This window comes from Bos indicus, chromosome 7 (genome assembly GCF_029378745.1).
Source record: "Bos indicus isolate NIAB-ARS_2022 breed Sahiwal x Tharparkar chromosome 7, NIAB-ARS_B.indTharparkar_mat_pri_1.0, whole genome shotgun sequence".
Taxonomy (NCBI): domain Eukaryota; kingdom Metazoa; phylum Chordata; class Mammalia; order Artiodactyla; family Bovidae; genus Bos; species Bos indicus.
Genome location: NC_091766.1, coordinates 51,369,781 through 51,392,540, shown reverse-complemented (window position 1 = coordinate 51,392,540; position 22,760 = coordinate 51,369,781). Strand labels below are relative to the sequence as shown.

The 22,760-nt window shown below is 33.0% G+C and overlaps 1 protein-coding gene across 10 annotated transcripts in view; it reads right to left on the bottom strand.

Annotated features, from left to right (window-relative positions):
* Positions 1-22,760, bottom strand: part of ANKHD1 (ankyrin repeat and KH domain containing 1) — a 112,585-nt gene that overhangs the window by 22,266 nt on the left and 67,559 nt on the right. For 9 of the 10 annotated variants that reach the window (XM_070793692.1, XM_070793693.1, XM_070793697.1 and 6 more), the window contains 11 exons: positions 22,634-22,736; positions 14,494-15,252; positions 8,516-8,661; positions 8,235-8,346; positions 7,627-7,772; positions 7,032-7,174; positions 6,384-6,597; positions 5,376-5,551; positions 5,000-5,162; positions 1,911-2,006; positions 1,335-1,451 (listed from right to left, as the gene is read on the bottom strand). In XM_070793692.1, coding sequence (XP_070649793.1) covers positions 1,335-1,451; positions 1,911-2,006; positions 5,000-5,162; positions 5,376-5,551; positions 6,384-6,597; positions 7,032-7,174; positions 7,627-7,772; positions 8,235-8,346; positions 8,516-8,661; positions 14,494-15,252; positions 22,634-22,736 — 2,175 coding nt within the window. The remainder of the gene's footprint in view (positions 1-1,334; positions 1,452-1,910; positions 2,007-4,999; positions 5,163-5,375; positions 5,552-6,383; positions 6,598-7,031; positions 7,175-7,626; positions 7,773-8,234; positions 8,347-8,515; positions 8,662-14,493; positions 15,253-22,633; positions 22,737-22,760) is intronic. The other variant, XM_070793700.1, reaches the window with a different exon arrangement.

The following is a 22,760-nucleotide window of genomic DNA, read 5'->3' as shown; positions in this document are numbered from 1 at the left end:
TATTTTATCATTTTTGTAGCATAAGAGCAAAATGGCTGTTCAGGGAATTGCTGACCATACCCCTGGGTAGTTACACAAAAATAAAATTACAGACATGGAAGGAACCATAGAAGTCATCAAACTTTAAACTTCCCTTTATTTTAAAATGAGTATTATTTTTTCCACTTGTGATTTTAACTATAATCAAGTTTATCATGGAGGTATTAGAATTTACTTAATTTCCTAATGATAAAACTTTAAGGTTTTTACCTTTCCCCTTATTATAAGCTATTTAACAGTGAATGCATCTTTGAGCATCTGTCAAAGTATTTACCTTAGGCTAAATTTCTAAAAGAGGAATGACTGGAGTAAAGGTATGCTCTCTTTTTAATTTGTCAAATCATCTCCATTAATAATTACACTAATTTATACCATGTATCAAAAGTCATACCAAAGTGCTAATTTCTCCACATCCTAGCCATCAACAGCTATTATCAAACCTTTAAATGTTTTTTCCCCAAACATTTAAATTTTGAGTTTCCCTAGTCTGGCAAAGGAAATTTAAATCACTCTTTCACTGTGCATTTCTTTGTTTATTCATGAAGCTGTGCCTTCTCCATTTATTTACTGAAAATTTATATTTCTTTTTCTGTGAATTGCCCATGAAATTATTTTTCATTCTGGGCAAGTTATCTTTTGTCTTATTGATTTTAAGCAACTTTTTATTCTTTTTTTTAACAAGTTTTTTTTTTTTTTTTCCTAAACAAACTAAGAATTGGTATCAAAATTTTGGCATCTCTAAAATGATTTTTCCCCTTTCTTTTATCATCAATGAAATATCTTAATGTTAAGCTATCTCACACATTCTAACTCTACTTGATTATAGTATTTATTCTTTTAATATAACTTCTGGGTTCATAAGAACACCCTCATTTTCTGAGGCACACTGAGCCTCAGAAAGGTGATCTTTTAAAAAAAATTTTCCATTATATTAGCACATCCAAGGAAACTTAGACATTTACTCTTTAAGAATTTAATAAACAACCGATACCCCAGATCTTATAATAAAGAAAGATTTCCAATGTCTTAATAAATTTCTGCCTACACTAATGGTAAAACAGCTTAGGCAATAATATCATGTAGAAAACTGTGACGTGTTTAAAAACTAATTCTTCACTTATATGGTTAAAAATATGTTTTGTATAACAGGTCAGAATAAAAAAAACTGATGGTAGTTTGATAATTTATCATTTTATAAAAAGAGATTTTGTTAAGATTATAGTCCTATAAGTAGCAAATGTATTCTACTAGATTTTCAACCAGTTCTAAAAAGGAAAATTATATTTCTCACTCACCTTTTCCAGATCAAGTTCCTTTAAAAGAATACTTGCATTCTTATTTGCTTCTGCAGCCTGTTGGTCTTTAGCCTTCACAATTGTCTCAACACATTGGTGACATTTTTTCAACAGTTCCTATACCAGAAATGGAATTATATAAATATGGAAACACAAAAAGAGGCCAATAAAACTTGAGTTGGTAAGTACACCAAAGTTCAGGGCTTAAAGCCCAAATTATTGAATATTTACTAAACCAAATCAAGTTATCCTTTGAATCTAGAGTTAGACTGAAAAATCAAAATAAGCTACCATTTTCTTAAAAAGTTTATGTGTTCTTAGAAAACTGTCTAATCAGACTAATAATCTAATGATAAAGTTTAGATGCAGTTGCTGTAATTACAGTCTGTATTAGGCAGAAAATCTCAAAATAATTTATAAATTATACTCATTCTTCATTTGCAAATGGAGAAACTAATCACTGAAAAATCAGGTTATCTGTCTTATAAAGGATGAAAAGAACAGGCTGTTAACATATACTTTGGTATATAATTCCATAAAGAATAAAAATGTGCTTCAACAGCATATTAAACCTACCTTATCAGTGATTGTTGCTATGTATCTCATGCATTCTATATCAGAAGGGAACTGATTGACTTCCTTAACCAAATACTGAACAACTTTTACATGACCCTGTAAAAAGTACAACAAAAAGTACACAAAAGAAAGCACTGAAAGCTGGCCCATATCCTTAAAAACTTAAGAGTAAAAGGTATAGTAACACTTCAGAATTTACTAAACTTAACAATTGAAACTATGAAAATATGAACAGAGAGAGCTAAGTACAACATGATGGGAAATACATGGAAGACCAAATGACATTTCTCCTAAATTTAATTTGCTCACATCCCACTGAAAATAGAAATACTTTTGAATAGAAATAGAAATAAATCTATTAATAAAATAAAAACTGGTGATGTGAAATATCTCTCAATATAAAAGGGAAACTAGATCTAAAAGAGGATATTCTAAATTCCAAAGCATTATTTTGCCCCTTTTTGCTTTTTCTTACTGTTCATGGGGTTCTCACTGCAAGGATAGTGGAGTGGTTTGCCATTCCCTCCTCCAGTTAGAACAACAGTTAGAACTTTACATGGAACTGATAATTTTGACTGGTTCAAAATTGGAAAGGAGTACATCCAGGCTGTATATTGTCACCCTGTTTATTTAACTTATATGCAGAGTATATCATGCGAAATGCCAGGCTGGATGAATCACAAGCTGGAATCAAGATTTCCAGGAGAAACATCAACAATGTCAGATATGCAGATGATACCACTCTAACCACAGAAAGTGAAGAGGAACTAAAGAGCTTCTTGATGAGGGTGAAAGAGAAGAGTGAAAAAGCTGGCTTAAAACTTAACATTCAAAAAACCAAGATCATGGCATCTGGAATCACTGGGGACAGTGACTGCAGCCATGAAACTAAAAGAAGCATGCTCCTTGGAAGGAACGTTATGATACACCTACACAGTGTCTTCAAAAGCAAAGACATCACTTTGCTGACAAAGGTCTATCTAGTCAAGGCTATGGTTTTTCCAGTAGTCATGTACGGATGTGAGAGTTAGACCATAAAGAAGGCTGAGTGCAGAAGAACTGATGCTTTTGAATTGTGGTGCTGGAGAAGTCTCTTGAGAGTCCTTTGGATTGCAAGGAGACCAAACCAGTAAATCCCAAAGGAAATTAACTCTGAAAACTCACTGGAAAAGACCTTGACTGAAGGCAAAAGGAGATGGGGGTGGCATAGGCTGAGATGGTTAGATAGCATCACAGATTCAATGGACATGAATTTGAGCAAACTCCAGGAGACAGTGAATGACAGAGAAGCCTGGCATGCTGCAGATCATGGGGTTGCAAAGAGTCAGACACGACTTAGTGACTGAACTACAACAACAACTTTGGCTCTATCTTACTAAACTAAACAAGGTGGACTGTCATATTTATCTGAGTCCTATGACTTGAATCTAGGTGAAACATTTTCTAGATGGTATTATCAGAGGCTTGATGATCTGTAATCATTAAAAGTACATCTATTTTAACAACCAAACTTGCATAGTTTCCCCTAATACTAAGGTTCTAAAACATCTTCAAGAAGTAATCTGATGGGGAAAATTCCCTGGTGGTCCAGTAGTTAAGGTTCTGTGCTTCCAGTGCATGTGTACGGGTCTGATCCTTGGTGGGATAACTATAAATAAAATCTTGCACGTGCCATGGTGTAGCCAAAAAATAAAACAATAAAAAATAATTAGTCTGATGGTGGCAAAAGCCAGAAAAGTAGTTGCCTCTTGGGCAGGGAATTAACTGAGAATGGGAATGATTAAAGTTTCTAGGATTATGGAAGTAGTTTATATCTTTATGGGATGTGGGTTACATAGGTATATGCATTTATTAAAACTCATTAAACTTAGCATCTTAGATTTGTGCACTTTTAATATATATAAGTTATATCTCAATTTAAAGGAAAGAAAAAATCGGAAAAAATATTTAAGATTTTTTAAAAGACAGGTAACTTACATTGCTTTCATTCAATAGCTATTTACTGACCATCTAGTGTGTGTCAGGCACTGTGCTGAACAACTAGGTATAAATAGTGGTGAAAAAGACAATCATGAATCTTCACCTTCATAGATCTTCCAGTCTAATTAGGGAGTGAGAGTGAAAGTCACTCAATCATGTCCAATTCCTCACGACTCCATGGACTGTAGCCTGCCAGGTCCCTCTGTCCATGGAATTCTCCAGGCAAGAATCCTGGAGTTGGTTGCCATTTCCTTCTCCAGGGGATCTTCCTGACCCAGGGATTGAACCTGGGTCTGGGGCAGATTCTTTACTATTCAAGCCACCAAAGGAAGCCCCTAACTGGGGAGAGGAGCATTAAAAAACTAATACATGTTTGCATGTATAATTACAAAATGAGATAAGAAAATAATGGTGAACTATAAAACAGAACAAGAGAAACTTTTCAGATTGCAAGTTAGGAAAGGACTTTCTGAGAAATTATATTTAAGGAGTGGACGTAAAGAATAACGAGAAGTGAGCAAGGTGAAAAGCAAGTGAAAGAATATTTCAGGAAAAGAAAGTGAGCAAAGGGCCTCAGGAAGTTAAAAATTTAGTGAATTCTAGGCCAGTGGCTGAAGTGTAGTGAGCAAAGGGGTACGGCAGTAGAAATGACTGGTCTGAGGCTGGCATGAGCCATATCATACAGGGCTTTGTAAGCCATGTTAAGTAGTTTATAGTCTATCACAATTTTAATGGGAAAGCTTTGTAATATACAGCAGAGAAGTAAACCTTAATGTATACAGGAGGTATAATAAATTTTTATGAGAGTCTACTTGTTTTTGTTCCTCTTAAACATCTATCTACCCGTAATATCTGCCCTGAAATCTCATGTTTTATGTACAAAAATATAACAAAACTCTTCAAGATATGAAGTTATTTAACAGCAAAGTTGCTTATAGGGAACTACCATACAGCTCTTAGATTTGGCCATAAAGAGAGTACAGATAGCAGGGGTGTGTATATAGAAACAGCGTCAATTCCTCAAGACCAATTTATCTTTCTCCTATGACTTCAACTTAAAATTCAGTAGTTTTAAACAAATTCTGTCATTTTTGTCCACATCAAGTTACCTTTCGAAATGCTGACATAAGAGGTGTGATTTTCCGGTTATCAGCTCCATCCACATCAGCACCTGATCGCACTAGCAACTGCACCACTTCAAAATGACCACCATTGGATGCCAACCAAAGTGGTGTGTTTCCCTTCTTGTTACGAACATCAATATGGGCTCCCCTGTACAAATCAAAGAATGTTAGTATAGCTTGCTTCCTATGAGAAGTGGCTAACTTTTCCTTTTTTTCTCTAATTTATCTTTTCTCTTTTATAAAGCAGCAAATACTCTGTTCTTTTAAATGTCAAATAAAGTAAAACAATTTTATTAACTGTAAAGGCTCTGAAAAGTGAAAGGGATCATAGGAAATTTTTACAAATATAAAATTTACCTACCTATTAATCAAGAGCTCACAAAATTTGTAGTGACCTTTGTCCGCTGCTATTGTTAAAGCAGTGTCTCTTGAGGAAGGCACAGGGGGGGCATTGACATCTGCTCCTTTATCTAGGAGAACTCTTCCAACCTCTGCATATCCCCCAGAAGCAGCTTCCATCAAGGGGGTAAGACCAGTCTGTTTAAACCAAAAAATTATGTGGGTAAATTACATTGATTTCTTTAAAGGACTGAAACAATGACTTATAAGTGGATTCTATTTCTTATTTTCTCTCCCAAGAGAGCTAAGCAAAATTCACTCTTAAGCTTTACTAAAATAGCAAGTGAAAATTGTTAGATTCTGTTAAGACATGCTAGACTAAATTAACTTATACTACCTTATGGTAATAAAAAACAGTTCATAACATCTCTGTTATTATAAATCTACATGAGACAGTAACTGTCTCTTTTAAGAAATAAAAAAGTGATAATCAGGGGAAAAAATAAGAGACTTTCATTCAGACATTTTCAATTTGGAATGACTACTAAATTGACCATTGTCTGGTTATAAAGAATTATACATAAGCTACATGTTTCAGGGGGTCTAAGTACCTAATAGTGCTAAGAAGAGAAATTATAAACACTGACATACTAACTCCTACTTTCTAAATGCTACACTGTCATTAAATTGTCATAATCTGTTACAAGCAGATTATAGTTGCCTCAATTTTAGTTCCCTCAGTTTTGTAATTTATAAAGTAATTTTTGATTGAGATTTTTACCAATGGTAAAGCACCTGTCTCATTAAAGGAGATCTTAGCTGTCCTTAATAAAGTTAGGAATGGTGACAGTGTGTCAACGACCACTGGATAGCACTATTCTACAATCCTGCACTGGGGCAGGAATTTCCTAATTTTAACTTAGAAAAATTTAAAATAGCACATTCAATTTGAGTGTGCTATGCTATGTTATATTATGCTCTTTCTATTAGAAATATGTCTGAAGTAGTTGACAAGTTATAAAATGCTTACCTTTGCCCTATGTTCAACATTGGCTTTTCGGTCCAGAAGCAAGCTCACTACTTCCGCTCGGCCTTGGAAACAGGCCAAGGTGAGAGCTGTGTTCCGATTGGTCTCTATTTGGGCATTAATATCTGAACCCATATCAAGCAGCAGTTTCACTGCAGGAACATGTCCATTCATTGCAGCCAACATCAGGGGAGAAATACCTAGTTTACTCCCAGTCCTAAGGGGGGAAATGTGCTCAGAAAATTAAAATAATATGTTGCCTGTTGTTTTTTTAAAAGCAGAGAGAACATAAAAAATGTAAAAGTTTCAGTGAAAAGAAAGCTTTCTAACACCAAAGAATAGATTTTATTTGTTTAGTCTCAAAATTAGAAAATCTCATAATTAGGAAAATCTCACAATTAAAAACACAACCCCTATTCAGAGGCTATAAATTTCTAACTATATATAACAGTTTTCTGAAATGAAACCTCTTTGAAAACAGCCATGTTAGCTGAAATAAGCTCTGATTACTATAGGAATAATTGTTGGCCTTGCAATTTTAGTATTATCTTGCTTAAAAATGGCATCTGTCTAAATATTTAGGGGAAAACACTTAACTCTAAGGTCATAATTTATTAATCATGAATAATAAAATGAACAGGTGATAGATACCTTGAATTAATTTCTGCCCCAGCATTAAGCAGAATCTTAATGATATTAACATATCCTCCAGATGCAGCTAGACTCAGCGGTGTATAATCAGACACGTTCCTATGTTCTTTATTTGCACCCCGAGCCAACAGCAAGTCTACCACCTACAAAGTAAAATAGGAACAGAGAAATCTAGTTTACACCAAGGGTTCATCTTATAATGAATGAAGCACAAAGAAATCTTTGTGCTTCTTTAAGTTCTCTAAATATCTAACATTTTAATCAGATAGTAAATATTCAAATACCAGTACTAGATAAATGAATTCAATTTTATATCAAGGAATTCAGACCTATGAAATCCTAATTATATTGAAATAACAAGTTGTTACTCTTTCACTTCCTCAATTATTAAGTGACAAATTTGCATTTCATGTGTTACGATTTTGCTCCATTCAGAATAGATTCTTTAAAAGGACATTTACTATTCTCACTAAATTTAATATAAAGAATATCTCAAAACGCATGCAAGTTTTATTCATGTAGCTAAACTACTAAGCACATGCATATTTAAAATACAAATAAAATGTTTACAAAGTGAAAATAAACATCAGCATACTTCCTGACGTCCACCAGAACATGCTAATGAAAGAGGAGTATCCTTAGTTCGTTCAGATTGTGCTTCTATGTCTCCACCTTTATCCAAAAGGATTTCAACAACTCCAACATGTCCTGCTGTTGCTGCCAGGATCAGTGGTGTGAAACCTAAATCAGAAAATAAAAATCTCAGTCAAATTTGTGTTTTTTACTTATTAAGCCACTGTTTTTTAATTCTCTATTGTTTTAGGAGGAAGAAATCTTTAGGACAGATACTTAAAATCATTTAACATAAAACTGCTTTAAACCTTAATTTGTTACTGACAAAACCCCATAAATACTTGATAAAAAGAAAATGCTAAGTCAAAGAAAACTATTCCAGCTTATAATCATAATAAACTTTGATACCTTTGTATGCTCTACTTTTGGACCAAGGAAAAAGCAAACACAACTTGCTGTACTTCCCTGAATTTCTGAATAATAATTTGGCTCTGTAGATGAACAAATATGGATATACTTAATTGAAATATGCTAACCCATCTTTCCACTAAATAGTCCAGGAACTACTTACCCATAGTGAAAAAGAAATTGTTTTCTGACACTCAAGACTTTATTTCTAACACTTCTTACCTTTTTTGTCTCTGTGTTCAATTTTAGCATCTCGTGCTATGAGTACAGATACAAGTTCTTCATGGCCACCTGCACAAGCTAGGGTTAATGCAGTGTCATGATTGCTCTCAGTCTAGGAAAAGGAAAAAAAAAAAGAATTAAACTTTTTTCTGTTTATGGTGGGGTTATTGATTGAAGAGCAAATAATGTTAATTTCCACAATTAATGTACAATGAATCTTTTCCTTTCCAAAGAAAATTGGAATATGCAAAAAATAAATATAAATAAAGCAGTCTACTTACATGTGCATCAATGTCAACTGAAGGATACACAGGGGGTATAGACTGAGAAGCCACATTGCTTGGAGACTGAGAACAGGGTTCAGGTGTAAGACATTCTACGTTTTGAGAAGAGCTGTTTGAGCCAGTGGGCACTCTGCTACTCACAGCTGAAAAACAATATTCATATTGCTGAATTCTACTTAAAAGTAAAGTCATTTGTATACAAAAAAACACAGAAAACAGAATATTCTATAGCAGTAATACAATGTAGTAGTCAAATCACAAGCTTTTGAGTCAGATGGACATATGTTTGAATCCCAGTTCTACCAATGACTTTCTGATCTTGGGCAAGTAATTTAAACTCTCAGAACCTCAATTTCCTTATGTGTAAAATGGGATGATAAATATAGTACCTCCATTGTAAGGTTGTTGGGAATAGAATACTGAGCATGGTACCTGGCATTTAGTGAATACAGAAGAAATAGCAGCCTTTTACAGTGTCAGTAGGAAGAAAATAGTTTCCAATTGAAAAAAAGAATTGTAAATCTTAGTTTATAAAAGGCAATTAGATAAAAATATCCTGAAAATAATGCAAATTTTAAAAAAAGAAGAAGAAAAATAGAAGATGTAGAAGAAGGGAAAGAACAAGTCAGAGTATCTCTCTCATAAATAACAGAGAGTATGTATTTTTAAAATTCAATATTTACTCTGAAAATTTGCTAAAATGAATCAGTGTCTGAAATCAAATTGCTTTAAAAATGAACACTGGAACTTTTATTTGGGACCTCAAAATCTAGTGTCTGAAACTGAATTAAATGAAATTTTATCTTTGTGGCTCTGCATATTTCTTTTCTTTCATAAAAGACAAGAGTTTGCCCCATGGAGGGGGAAACAGGACCCATCTCAGAGGGATATTGTGAATTGTCTGTGAGATAATGTATAAAAGAAGCATTTAACAAGTGTTTGGTACGGTAAGTGCCCAATATATGTAATTATCAGATATTTTATAGGACTTCAGTTACTATCAATCACTGCATTGAAAAATAAAACATTATAATTCACTCAAGAAAGAAAAAACTCAGAAAAAATATATAATCAATAATATAGAAAAAGACAACAAAGTTTCAGTGATGGCAATTAACTTCCTCTTACCCATGCTAAAAGTCAATCAAAAACACATAAGTCATAAAGGAAAATGTAAGCATTTCAATGGTTGGAGAATGTTTTCTCTCTAGAATTTTGATATGGCTGAATCCCAATCAAGGATACGTATGACCACAAGTATGAAAGATTAAGTGTAGTATGCTACTTCTTTATAAATAATAGCAAATTTTAAGGATGTTTCTACATGAGCTGTCCCTCCCTCCTCCCAACCAATATATATAAAATCATCTTGATCATATGAATTTCTGCAGCTTCTGTTACCACATAAATATACACAAATATTTAGCCGTATGGTTATAAATAAAAATGATTATAAACATTTGTTTTGCCTTACAAGAATGTGCATGAAAACAAAGCTTTAAAAATCTGTCACTGAATGAATTAAAAGCACATAGTATTTTGCTGCCCCCCTCAAAACAGCTGATAAGATTGGAAAAAAGTTCCAGAAACAAGACACTAAACTTTGATATATAGCACCTTTGTAACACTAAGATTTTAACAACAGTCTCATAATCATTAACACGTTAATAAAGAATTACTTTTCTATCGTTGTTAAATTTATTCATGCTATCTCTTTTTGTGATTATGAAAAACAGATATTCAAAAAAATTTAAATAGTTGACTACAGTGCTATGTCAGAATGTGATGGTATAAAAGACTTTTTTTTACAGAGTTGGTTTTTAAAAAATACTTTTGTACATTTAACAGCTCTATTATCAAAAAAGTGTTGCTACGTTGATTGTACATTTTGGTACAGCAGTACCCTAGGAACATTTTTTTCCTCCTTATAATAATGACAATCAGAAACATTCCACAGAAGTGACATTAAAAGGATAAATTACATATGAAAAGTTCTAAAGATAAAACTAGAAAATAGCAAAGATTTTAAAAGTATATGTGGAATAAAGGATTTATTAAGATAAAATTATACCAGGACTATAACAATTTCAAAAATCCTAAAATGCTTCCTACGTCTGAACAAAATGCCTCTGAAAATGACCAAAACAGATCATTATCATGAAAGTCACTACATAATTCAAATTAAATTTATGTACTATCCTAAAATGGGGTGATACTTTACTTACTTCTTTATAAAATTTAAGACAGTTTTGTAGGCAATATGGAAGACAGTAATGTTGCAAGGTCTTAAGACATTAAATCACTGTAATCCAATTTAGGTAACAGTAACCATATTAAATATTTCCATATAAATAACAATCTATAAATAAAATATTAACATCTACTAGAAGAAATGATTACTTAAAGATATTTTATTGTAAATTCCCTCAAAGATAATTTTCCAATTACTTCATTCTAAAACCTAAATTGACTATCACCAGATTGCTTGAAGCAAGATACTTTTGAATTGGTACATGTTGAGAGCCTATTAAGATGCCAACAACATTAGCAATGTTCTAAAGTCATAAAACTGTGTTAAACCTTATATACAAATCATATCTTAACATAAAAAAAACAAGGGAAATTGTTATTTGATACAATTTAGAATTCTAAGAAAATAATATCTTAAATATAAACTCAGAACTTCCAGTTGAATCAAATGCATGCATATTATATCTAAGGTTCTTAAACCTGGCTGAATTGAGTTTGAATCTTAACATTTAACTAGCAACTTAATTTCCATTAGCCTCAGTTTTCAACAGAAAAATAGATGGGAAATGGACTTATTTTTTAGTATTACTAAATAGCTCATGAAATTACATATATAAAAGCATTTAGCACTGAGCTTGGTAAATGGCAAGTGCTCAATAAATGTAAATAAAGAGGTATTAGTTGATTTTTTTTAACTAAGGAACTTTATATATTAAGAATGAAAATTTTGCTAGATGTTTCTAGAAGTGCTCAATGGTCAAAGCTATTTTGAATTTCTTTAAATTGCTGTTTATTTTTAGACCTTTATTCTAGACATCTGAACTGAGAATCACTTGCTATTATGATAACCTCGAAAGCCCAGCACTTATTTTCGGAAGAAATGGACCTGAAGAACCATGTTTCCAATCTGAGAGTAAACATATATTCTGGTTGGGACTATATCAAGTATGATACATCTAAGACTATATACTAAACTGCTGTCAGTCAACTAGTGAAGTTATGACATTAATAAATTATGTATCTAACTAACTAGCTTTCATGACAAATATTTTGAGATAGAACAGCAGTTAAAAAAAAAAAAAAAATCCTGGGACTTCCCCAGTGGTCCAGTGGTTAATTAAGACTCTGCCTTCCAATGCTGGGGGTGAGGGTTCAATCCCTGGTCAGGGAACTAAGGTCCCACATGCCTGGCGTGCTGGGAAAAACAAAAAATAAAAAAACCCTTCTAAGAGTAAAACTTACTGCCATTATCTAAAGTAAAATCTTAAGATGTATTCTCTTTTATTAATAAGGCATGATTCATATAAAGGCATGATAACTAGATTTGATATAGGTAAAATTAATTACATCTTTGGCCTAACCTATAATTTTACTGACATATTAACATATTGTATAATCATGGAACTAGGTATTTACCTAATTCATCCTTATTTAATTTTTTTCACCTTCAATTAAGAAATTAAGAGAAATTCAGACTTAATAAAATAACATTTTAAATTTTGAGGCAAGTCACCCTTTTTGTTATATATTTTAAAATATAAGCTTCAACAAAATGAAAAGCTTTTAAATAAAGATAATTTTTAGGGAATTCCCTGGCAATCCTGGAGAATTCCCTGGACAGAAGAGCCTGGCAGGCTACAGTCCATGGGGTTGCAACAAGTTGGACATGATTGAGCAACTAACACTTCACTTCACTAGCAAGCCAGTGGTTAGGACTCTGCACTTTCACTGCTGGGTGCCAGGGTTTGTTTGATCCCTGTTCAGGGAACTAAGATCCCACAAGCTATGCAACATATAATTTTTAATGTATTGACAGATTTATACTTTAAAGCTTATTAACAAAAGAATATTGTACAGTATGGTGGGCCAACTGTGTCAGGAGACATTAATGTCTAAAAGAAATTAAATTTTATTCATTTAGATTAATGTTAAATATAATTAAAAGATGTTTTCTAAACTGATTTTTTGAAGTTTCATGTGAACTTTATAAAAGGTCACTTCAATTTAACAAATACTTCATGGAATAAACAGAATTTGACCTCCTCCACAAGAAATAGCCTTAAATACTACCATAAAGTTAACACCTACAAGTACCCTTTAGAGATGTTTTCTCCATTCTTTAAAAATAAAAGGACAGGTCCTAAGTTCCAACAAACTAAACTGATCAGTAATATGGGTTTCATAACTGCAAATGGAGTACTTAATTAGGAAGATTATAATGATATTTATAGAACCCTAAGTCTTAAAAATGTTCCTTCCAGGTCATGAGTTTCATTATTATTAATCCTAATCATACTTTACACTCTAATATCTGCTTTAACCAAATTAGAAATCAGAACCATAAATGAACTATAAAGTTATTCAATATTTATAACAACTTGCAATGCTAATAACACAAAGTTAATCTGAGTGAAGTGGCTATGGGCTGAAGATATAAAAAATAAAATTAAAGAATAAAGAATCTAACTCCTTAAAACATTTCCTAGCATTTTAATTTTCTTTATGAAAACTAAGACATTCCTCCTCTGCACAGCGATACCTATTACATATCAGAGAAGCCTCAAAGGCACTCTTACAATAAACACTGGAAGTCATACACATGCCCAATAAAATTCCTGAATTAAGTAATTTTATTCCACATTTAAAAGATTCAGTAAAGATTAGGAAGACTAAAGGCTCACAGAAGAAGAAAGGAAACTGGGAAAGCATAACTGGGATGAGAGGAGGGGAGGAGAATATGACAAGAAGAAACAGACAACAGTAAAGAAAAAAAAAATGTTGCAATCAAGAGACAGAGGACTGGCCTGCCTTTGAATATCACTCCAGCTACATCTTAGTTCTTGGTCTTCATCCACTGTCAACAGCCATTCTGGCTGCATTTCTGAACTGCGCTCTCATGGAGGTGATACATTCACCAGCCATCTTTAGGAAGGTAAATGATTAATTGCACTGTTTTCCCACTGCTGCAAGGACAATGAAAGGGAAAGTAAACTTGTGCACCTCATTTCATATCTAGTTGTAATTTTCCACACAACAATAAACAGAAACATATACTTTAAGTTTATAAGGCTGGTCTCTTTTTTGCTTTGGTGATTACCTCTGTGTGTGTTTGAGTGTGTGTGTGATGTCTGTGCGCTTTCATCAAGACAGTTACTACAAAAAGCCCAATCTCCAAATCATTATCAAATGGACAATACTTTCAATGTACATTAGATCTTCTAATCACACATATTTTAACAATATGGAATGCTTATGGTTTTTTTCTGAATATCCCTTTTAATTAGAATGTTTAAATTGATCTAATAAAATCATAAAGAAAAGCAATGTGATTTAGAGTTCTCATTTCCAAATATGAAAATCACCAATAGGAAAATTAAATGTCTAATCTTATATGATTATCTCTAAAGCCTGCAAAGAAATTCTATTTTGAGATCTCCTACCCAAGACATGAGACAGGGTGATTTTGATACCAAAGGTCTAAAATAAAGGATCATGACAACTTTATTTCTTTGCTTTTGCAAATAATGAAAAAGAAGAGGGAAAGCACACTTTTGTGTTTTAATGCTGTTGAGTTTAGTTAAAGTCACTTCCAAAACACCTCAAGAAATGATTTTATAAACATAGTTCTAAGGAAAAATACCAAGTTGGTGTTTTTGGAAAGTTGTGTAAAGAAGTTGAGCACAAAAATTAAAGAGAAATTATTATAGGTATATTTCTTAACCCACCTGCTATCAGGTCATCAAGAGTGTCGGTAAGCGTCTGGGCTGGAGTTGCAACCATTAGTCCATCTGGTTCTTGCACTAACAGCCCCTGATCATGTCCAGTAATAGCAATCTGAGGCTGTCCTATAATCTGATGATTACCTGATACTTTCTGAAGTTCAAGAGAATTTGTCCCATTAGAACCTAATTCACTGGAAAAGTTACACTGTGGAGATGATAAAGGCTGGACTGGGACAAAATCAATTTGTTCTGCCGATGGTGGAGACTGTTGCTCATCATCAACATCATTATCTTTAAATAAGATTGTGTCAACCTGAGGTAACTCTGAAAAGTGATCCTCTGGGAGACTACCATCTCCTTCCCCTTCTGGGAAGACTCCTCTATGAGAGCACTGCTGGTGTAGAGATACTGTGTCTTTCTGACCTTTGGTTTCCAGATATTCTTTGGTAAATTGCTGCTGTGTTTTCATCTGCAACTGCCTTTCCACTTTCTGCAGTTCTTTCAGTATTTTCTTCTTCTTCTGGACTTGCTCTTCTCTGTTCTTTTTAAGTTCTTCTATCTTATCTTTGTTCAGAGGTTCACCTTGAATTAACTCCAATGATTTAAGCTGTGCTTTTTCAATAGCACTAATTCTTTGTCCCAGTTCATTCAGTTTTCCTTCAGTCTCCTCTACTATGCACTCCAAAGGCTGGTATGGGTGAAAAGGTGGCAGTACGTCCTGATCTGCTACCTGCAGGGAACTGGACTTCTGCTTGGATGTACCTAAGCACATGAAAAATGTTTGAAAATGTGCCATGCTAAAAAAAAAAATAAAAATAAAAAGAAGAAGAAAGAAAAAAAAATCCCCACCCTCTCCCCACCCCCACCCCCCCCACATCCTCCCTCCCAAACCCATATAACTAGCGCTGCAGACGAACGCTCAAAGATTCACACCAGTTGTAGCTAATGACCAGACTCTTCGATTTTACATAGCACAAACAGGGATGTTGCCAATTCAAAAAAATGTGACTTTTTTAAATTTAAAAAATGCAATATTTAGGATTGGATGATTTTGGAAAACAAGACAGGGGTAGGGAGAAAAGGAAAATCAAAGAGGAAAGAATCTCAAAATTCTGCTTATTAAATTGGACTTTTTAAAGAACATAAAATCTAAAGCAGAACCAAAATAATGTTGAGGGTATCATAAATGTTAGCTTAACTGACCAATTTTTCTTTTTACAATATTAACTGTGTACATACAGATTACTGCAAGAAATTATAACTTGTAGATCAAAGTGGGGAAAAGTGTTTTTCAAATTACCAAAATGTTTCTTTTATTATTTTAAAATATAGGTTGAAATTAATTAAGATATAACCTTCTAAATTGTTCATTAATTAAGTCAAATACTTCCATAAGTGTTTAAGTTCACTACCTGAACACTGTATTAAACTTATATTACAAAGGACAATTATTCTGAGTTTAAGTAAATACTTCACGTAAAAATCTATGAGAGAAACAATGAACATTACCTGGGAGAAAATCAGACTTCCCATACAGGAGTACTCATATTGGCAGTGTACATTAAAAATGAAATAATTATACATTTAAGTGAAGGTTTTCAGTCACACTTAAACTTACTCCCCAAAGGCAAAATAATTATCAATAATCCTAACATGGACATAAAATGGAAGAAATATATAATAACCACTTTGAGGCCAGTTTAAGGTTTAATCTTATTTAGGAAGAACTGGGGCTATTCTACAGTAAAAAGGAACAAACTACTGATATATACTACAACATGGATGAACCTTGAAAACATTATGCTAAGTGAAGAGTCCAGGCACAAAAGACCATATATTGTACAATCCCATTTATATCAGATCTATAGAGAAAAGACAAATCTAGAGAGACAGGTAAGGAAAATAGTGGTTGCCTGGATTACAGTCGTGAGAATGCAGGCTGATCACAAAGAAGCATGAGAGATTTTTTTGGAGTGATGGATCCAAAACCAGATGGAGGTGATGATTACACAATTCTGTAACTTTACTAAAAGTCATTGGATCGTACATTTAAATGAATTTTATGGTATGAAAATTAAGCAATATTAAAGTTGTTAAAAAAAAAACAGGTGAAAAATAGTTGTCTATTCTCAAGGATTGTGGTCAATATATATGAATAACATATGTAACTTCAGAGTTTTAAAAACTAGCTCATCCAATGCATTCAAAATGAGTCCTAGGTCCAAAAGGAAAAAAAAATAATCCTTTAGATGTTTAATTGCTCTGAACTGCCAGAGATCGACAAAACTACTGGACAAAACAATCAGAGATTTAACTGCTTCTTTGTTAGAACTCAAAACTGCAGGTAGCTCAAATAACTGCAACATGTTATCATAAAAAGCCTAACAGATTTTCCCCTAAATACTGTCTTTAACAAGGTCATACAATCACAGTTCCAAAATCACTATGATAATTACCCATATTCAATTTTATATTTCTATCTGAGCAAAGTGGTGGGAAGAGATTTTATCCTTAAAGAGCAAAAGCTGTTAGCTTGTAAGATAATTTTCTACCTATTTCCTTAAGATTATATGGAAACCATGGTTTGCTTTACTTGTTCAAAGTACCTCATGACAATTAATGGTAGGAAAAAGGAGTTTAACTGCCACAGAATCTGCAAGCTCAGCAAGGAAATTTTCAGTTGTGTAACAAATTCAATGACATCAGCAGAGTAAATTCTTAAGTTCCGCAAGCTCCTCCAACATTATTTTAAAACACCCTTGTATAGTTCCTATGTAATTTGTATTTAAGATTAAGAAAACTAGGTTAAGAGTTCAACACTAAGACTGGTAATTAATTATGACCACTTTGGACATTCTCAGATTTAAAATCTTATATAAATAGTAAGATCCAAAATAAGACAAGAATTTTGAGAATAGTAACAGAAAGAAATGGCTCTAACTTGTTAACAAAATACAAAGAGCAGAAGATTAAAAAGAGTAACGTATTTAACTGAAATTGAGACGAAAAGCCCTAAATTTAGGCAGCAGGAAAAGCAGAGGATGGTGAAATTAATGCACAAAAGGCAGTTCTTCCCCAAACATCCAATGACTGAATATCAGTAACCATAGAAGTGTGCGATTGCCTAGATACATATCAAAGCACTAATAAAAGCTATAATATCATGAATAAGTCAAGTTGGTGAAAAACAAATTATTCCTAGAAGCTGAAGCAACTCCTTCAATTTGGAGGAAAAGGAGAGAATGTTAAACAAGTGTCCTTTTAGCAACAAAGTTTTCAGTATGTAGGAAAGTAGCAGCGTAAGATGTCAGAATATAAAAGAGCTCCTTCTTCCTCAAACATCTTGTACAGTCAGAGAGAAATAAATAAATCTATTCATTTGGTAGCACTGAGTGATTTCATAAATATTTAGGAACATAGGTGAAGTTACCATCTTATCTCTTTGGCGTGGTTTCTATCCTACTTCCTCAACTTTCACTTTTCCTCCGTTAATTAAAAATGTTTCCAATAGGAAACTTTGATACAGAGAGAGCTTGGAATGTGGCCTTTATTTTTTATTGGAAGTGAGAAAATGAGGTAGATTATATACTTGTCAAATATTTGGTTTACTACAGAAATCAGTTTAATTCTATTAATCATTTTTGTGTCTAAACAATTAGTCCTCTGGGAAACAGAAAAATAATGGCCAAAGGAAAATAATGAATGACCTACAACCACCAAGGTTAAGCAAGTGTCCAAAAATAGAGTATCTGTGTTATATGCCAATAGATTAAATCAACTGCTTTTACTATAAGCAGTTATATGTGAAAAGATATTATTAAATTTGGGCAAATGTAAATCCATACTGCCATGATTACTAATGGAAATCTACTACAGAATATTATTAGTAAATCTTCCAGAGGAATATTCAACCTCATTTACTGTACATATACTTTTTCTATATAATTTTAATGCTTTGCTATTAAACTGAGAACTTTTCATGTTACCTACTCCAATAAACAACTCAGGGATATAAAGCAGTATGTTAACCTAATGCTTACTTTTCATGTATATTTGTTTTCAATCTTTTCCCTACAATTTAGAATACTCCGGCTTAAGTTCTTAAACATCCTGTTTAAACACAATGTTACTCTGCTTAAAAATTCTTAATAATTTTCTCTTGCCTTCAGAATAATCTATATTCTTATCCTGGCATTTATTAACTTATTCAACAAATATTTAACAGCTAGTACAAGCAAGCCACAGTGGACCATACAAAGACGAGCAACATAAACCCTGCCCTCAAAGAGCTTACAGTCTAAAAGGGGAGATAAAAATGTACAAACTGAAGCATTGGCAGGTATGGAAATGCAATGGGGTGTAAAATATAGTAACCTTACCAATTGCTGGTGGGAGTGTAAACTGCTGTAGCATTCTAGAGAGTGAATTCATAGTACTTTGTCAGATAAACATTATGGTTTTCTATGACAGGCAATTCTGCTCCTGAGTTTATCCCAAAGAAATTCTCATACAGATCCATAAGGGGACTGTACCAGAATTTTCACCATAGCATTGTCTGTGTTGGTGGGGAATGAGACACAATTTGGGTACCCATCACTGAGAGAAAGGACAAGTGAAAAACAGGATATACAGGATAAACACTATGCTACAGGTAGAAACAATCTAGAGGTAGACATATGGATAGATCTTAAAAACTGTTGGGCTTCCCTGGTAGTCCAGTGTTTAAGAATCTGCCTTACAGCAGGGGACATGAGTTCGATCCCTGGTCCAGGAAGATCTCACATGCTGTGGGGCAACTAAGTCCATGCACCACAACTACCAAGCCCACATGTTGCAACTACTGAAGTCTGCACACCTTGAGCCTGTGCTCCTCAATAAAAGAAGCCACCTCAATGAGAAGCCTGAACACTGTAAAGAAGATCCAGTGCAGCAAAATATAAATAAATAAAAATAATGTTGAAAAAATAATATATGAAAAAAGTAAAAACCAAGCAGGACATACAACATAATATCACTTGCGTAAATTAAAATATACATAAAGAAGTGAACATTTTATAAGAACTTGTAAGAACAAAAAAATCTACAAATTAAACACATTAGAAGGACTGCCTAAGGGGAAGTATGGGTGTGGAGAGAGGGATAAAAAGGAATAAAGTAAAACAAGACAGGAACCATGATGACAAAGTCCAGGAATTAAGTATGATTAACTCAACCTTCCATACTTGAAGTTCAAAGGGGAAGTGAAGGTGCAGGAGTGACCATAAACAGAAGGAAGATCCAATAAAGTACCACAGGAATTCAGAGAAAAGAAATGACTCCTCAAGAGGAACTGAGGTGCACACAAAAGAAGTGTATTTTTTATCTTGATATCATTTTAATGTTTTGCAATAGATTAGTTAGTTCTAAGCTATACAACTACATAGAATCATCAGACTCACAATTTAGGATCTCAGTAGAATCAGTTACTACAAATAAATTACATGCAAGAAGTGGCTTCAGTCAACAAATTTCTTTACAAAATTAAATTTGGGTGGTGGTGGTCCCTGGGAACCAATGTTCCCTGATGGTCCAGTGATTAAGAATTTGCCTGTCAATGCAGGGAACATGTTGATTCCTATTTGGGCAACTAAGCCTGTGTATCACAAGAGAAAGTACTGCAATGAGAAGCCTGCACGCCGCAACTAGAGTAGCCCCCATTCACCACAGCTAAAGAAACCCATGTGCAGCAATGAAGACTCCTCCAGTGCAGCCAAAAATAAATAAATAAATTTATTAAAAAATTAAATATGGAAAGACAAAGGTTTGATATTACTTATATATCCTTTCCCAAGTGTACTCATAACTATAGATGACAAAGCTAAACAATGCTATGAAACTGAGCATATCACTCTTACCCAGCTTCATTTCTTTTTTTATAAAGGTATTTCTGAGGCCTCTATCAATGTCAGCTAGGATCTCAAATCTTTGACAACTAACAATGGATAAGTGAAATTAGTTGCCTAAACCAGGAGACTATAGTCAAGATGGATGGAGCCTGGACGAATGGTGCACATGAAAGAAGAATGTTTGAGTAGAATATATAAAAAAACACCTGGGTAAGACTTATGGGCATGAATATATTTTAAAAGGATGCAAATATGCATAAAGACTTCAGATAGGAGTAAAATGTTATAAACTTGAAAAGATGATTGCTAAGAGGAAAAGAGTCCTAGAGAATAAGAATCCTCTCTCCATCCCTAGCTACATATGCAATGCATATATCTATGGACTTAGAAAAAACAAAAACAAAAGGATCAAACAGCAAATTCAACACTCAAAGGAACTTCTCCAGAGACATAAGTGAGAAATTTTAGGAAGAAAAATTAAGGAGAAAATAATATATCTTTAATAATTTAAGATAGCTTTTTCTATCCACACAGGTGTACTTTTACATCATCAATTTATTTTTCCTAATTTATAATCATATAATATTCTATGATGCACTCAAACACAACGCATTATTACACCTTCATCCTGCAAAAATAAATGTTGGGGTTGGCAACACCGCTTGGTATCTGGCAACAGCAAGTGCCAAGTGTCTAGATACAAGTGTTAATTTTTCCTGCCCTAATAATTTAGTAAAATGAAAGATTCCGTAAAAGGTAGGTTCAGTTTAATACTATTCAGTAAGTAATAAAACATCAAAGTGAAGAAAATAAGTAGATATTAGTATAAGAAGATATTTCAGTAAGCAAAAATACAATTACTCACTTAAGTATCAACTTAGAAATCATGACCCAAACATTTCAGTTGACTTACATAGTAGATCTAAATTTAAAATGCCTTACTTCCTTTCTGTACATACTGTGTCCTTCCTAGCTCATTTCTTGGTTATTCTGTGGCTCTGTGTCAATAAATATTTTTTCAATTATTTCTTACGTAGTACTGAATTTCCCTACTCAAAGTTACTACAGTCTTCTATAGGATATAGTCAAACAAAAAAACAACAAAAACTGAGGCTTTTAGGTTCAAATACTTTACTAAAGTCTATTAGCTGGTTAGGATCCTCAGATTCTTAACAAGTACATGCTTAATTTGCTTTTTATTTCTTAAGACTAAAAATAGCAGTCTTCATTTTCTGAAGTTAGAATAGCTCGGTAGCCAATGGAAAACTGCTAGAATTAGCTTAAGTTGGAGAGACTGCAGGTTATTTTTGAAATTAATAGTTTAGAAATGAAGTAATCCTTGGTAAAGGCACTCAATACTCTAAATTACTAAAACTGACATTAAATTTGAAAGAAGTTTCTGTTTGGTGCTGTACAGTCGCCTTACCAACTTTACTTAAAGCTATATTTTTTAAAAAAGTTGTATTAAAGATACTGAAACCTACTTACACACTTGATTATGATTTCAAACATCTAGAACTTGTCATATAATGGATGAAATATGCTTATAAGTTGGTTTTATCTGTAGTAGTTTTTAATACTTTACATACTACCTATTTATTTCAGAGAACTCAGATATGACAACCATACATGATTATCAAGTGAAGGTACTTTATATCTACAAATGAAAATATAGCAGAAAAAAAACAGAGCTCATAAACTTGAGTCCTTTAAACAGTGTATCCTCTTCAATATTCCATTTGACTGTTTTTCATATACTTTTTAATAGTTATTTGTCTATGTTCACATACTGACAGATGTTAATCCATTCAGTGAAATGGATTTCATGAAAGAAACTAAATATAATTCTTAAATTGACATTCACTGAATTGCATCAATGATACTAGGACTTGACTGACAGCAAACACATATTTTCATTCCTCATATTATAGTATTATTTAGCTAAAGCATTGTGAAATGAAAAATGAATGCCTGATACATTTTTGCTACTTTAATAAAATGAAGTACTTGGTATATGCTTATTTTTGGCATTGCCAGATGAAAACTACACCTGGAAGTATGTTACCATTTTAATAAATCATTTTCCTAGTACTTCTGTCTTTCCTATTTTAAATGGTATACAAGATGATTAGCATTTGTCAGAATTACCTACCTCAATTCTAGATATACAGTAACTGTGTACCATGAAAGTATCTTTATGAATTCATACATTAGGTGATAAAAATGCCCATTTTAAAGAAAATAATTCAAGAACTAACCTTTTTGTACTCCTAAAACAGCAGGAGAGTTCTCCTGTAAAGTTCTGTCAGGTTCCTGAGGAGGTACAACCATGGCAAGTGTATGCATTGGCACACGTGGAACCTAAAAAATCAACTCAGAAAAAAA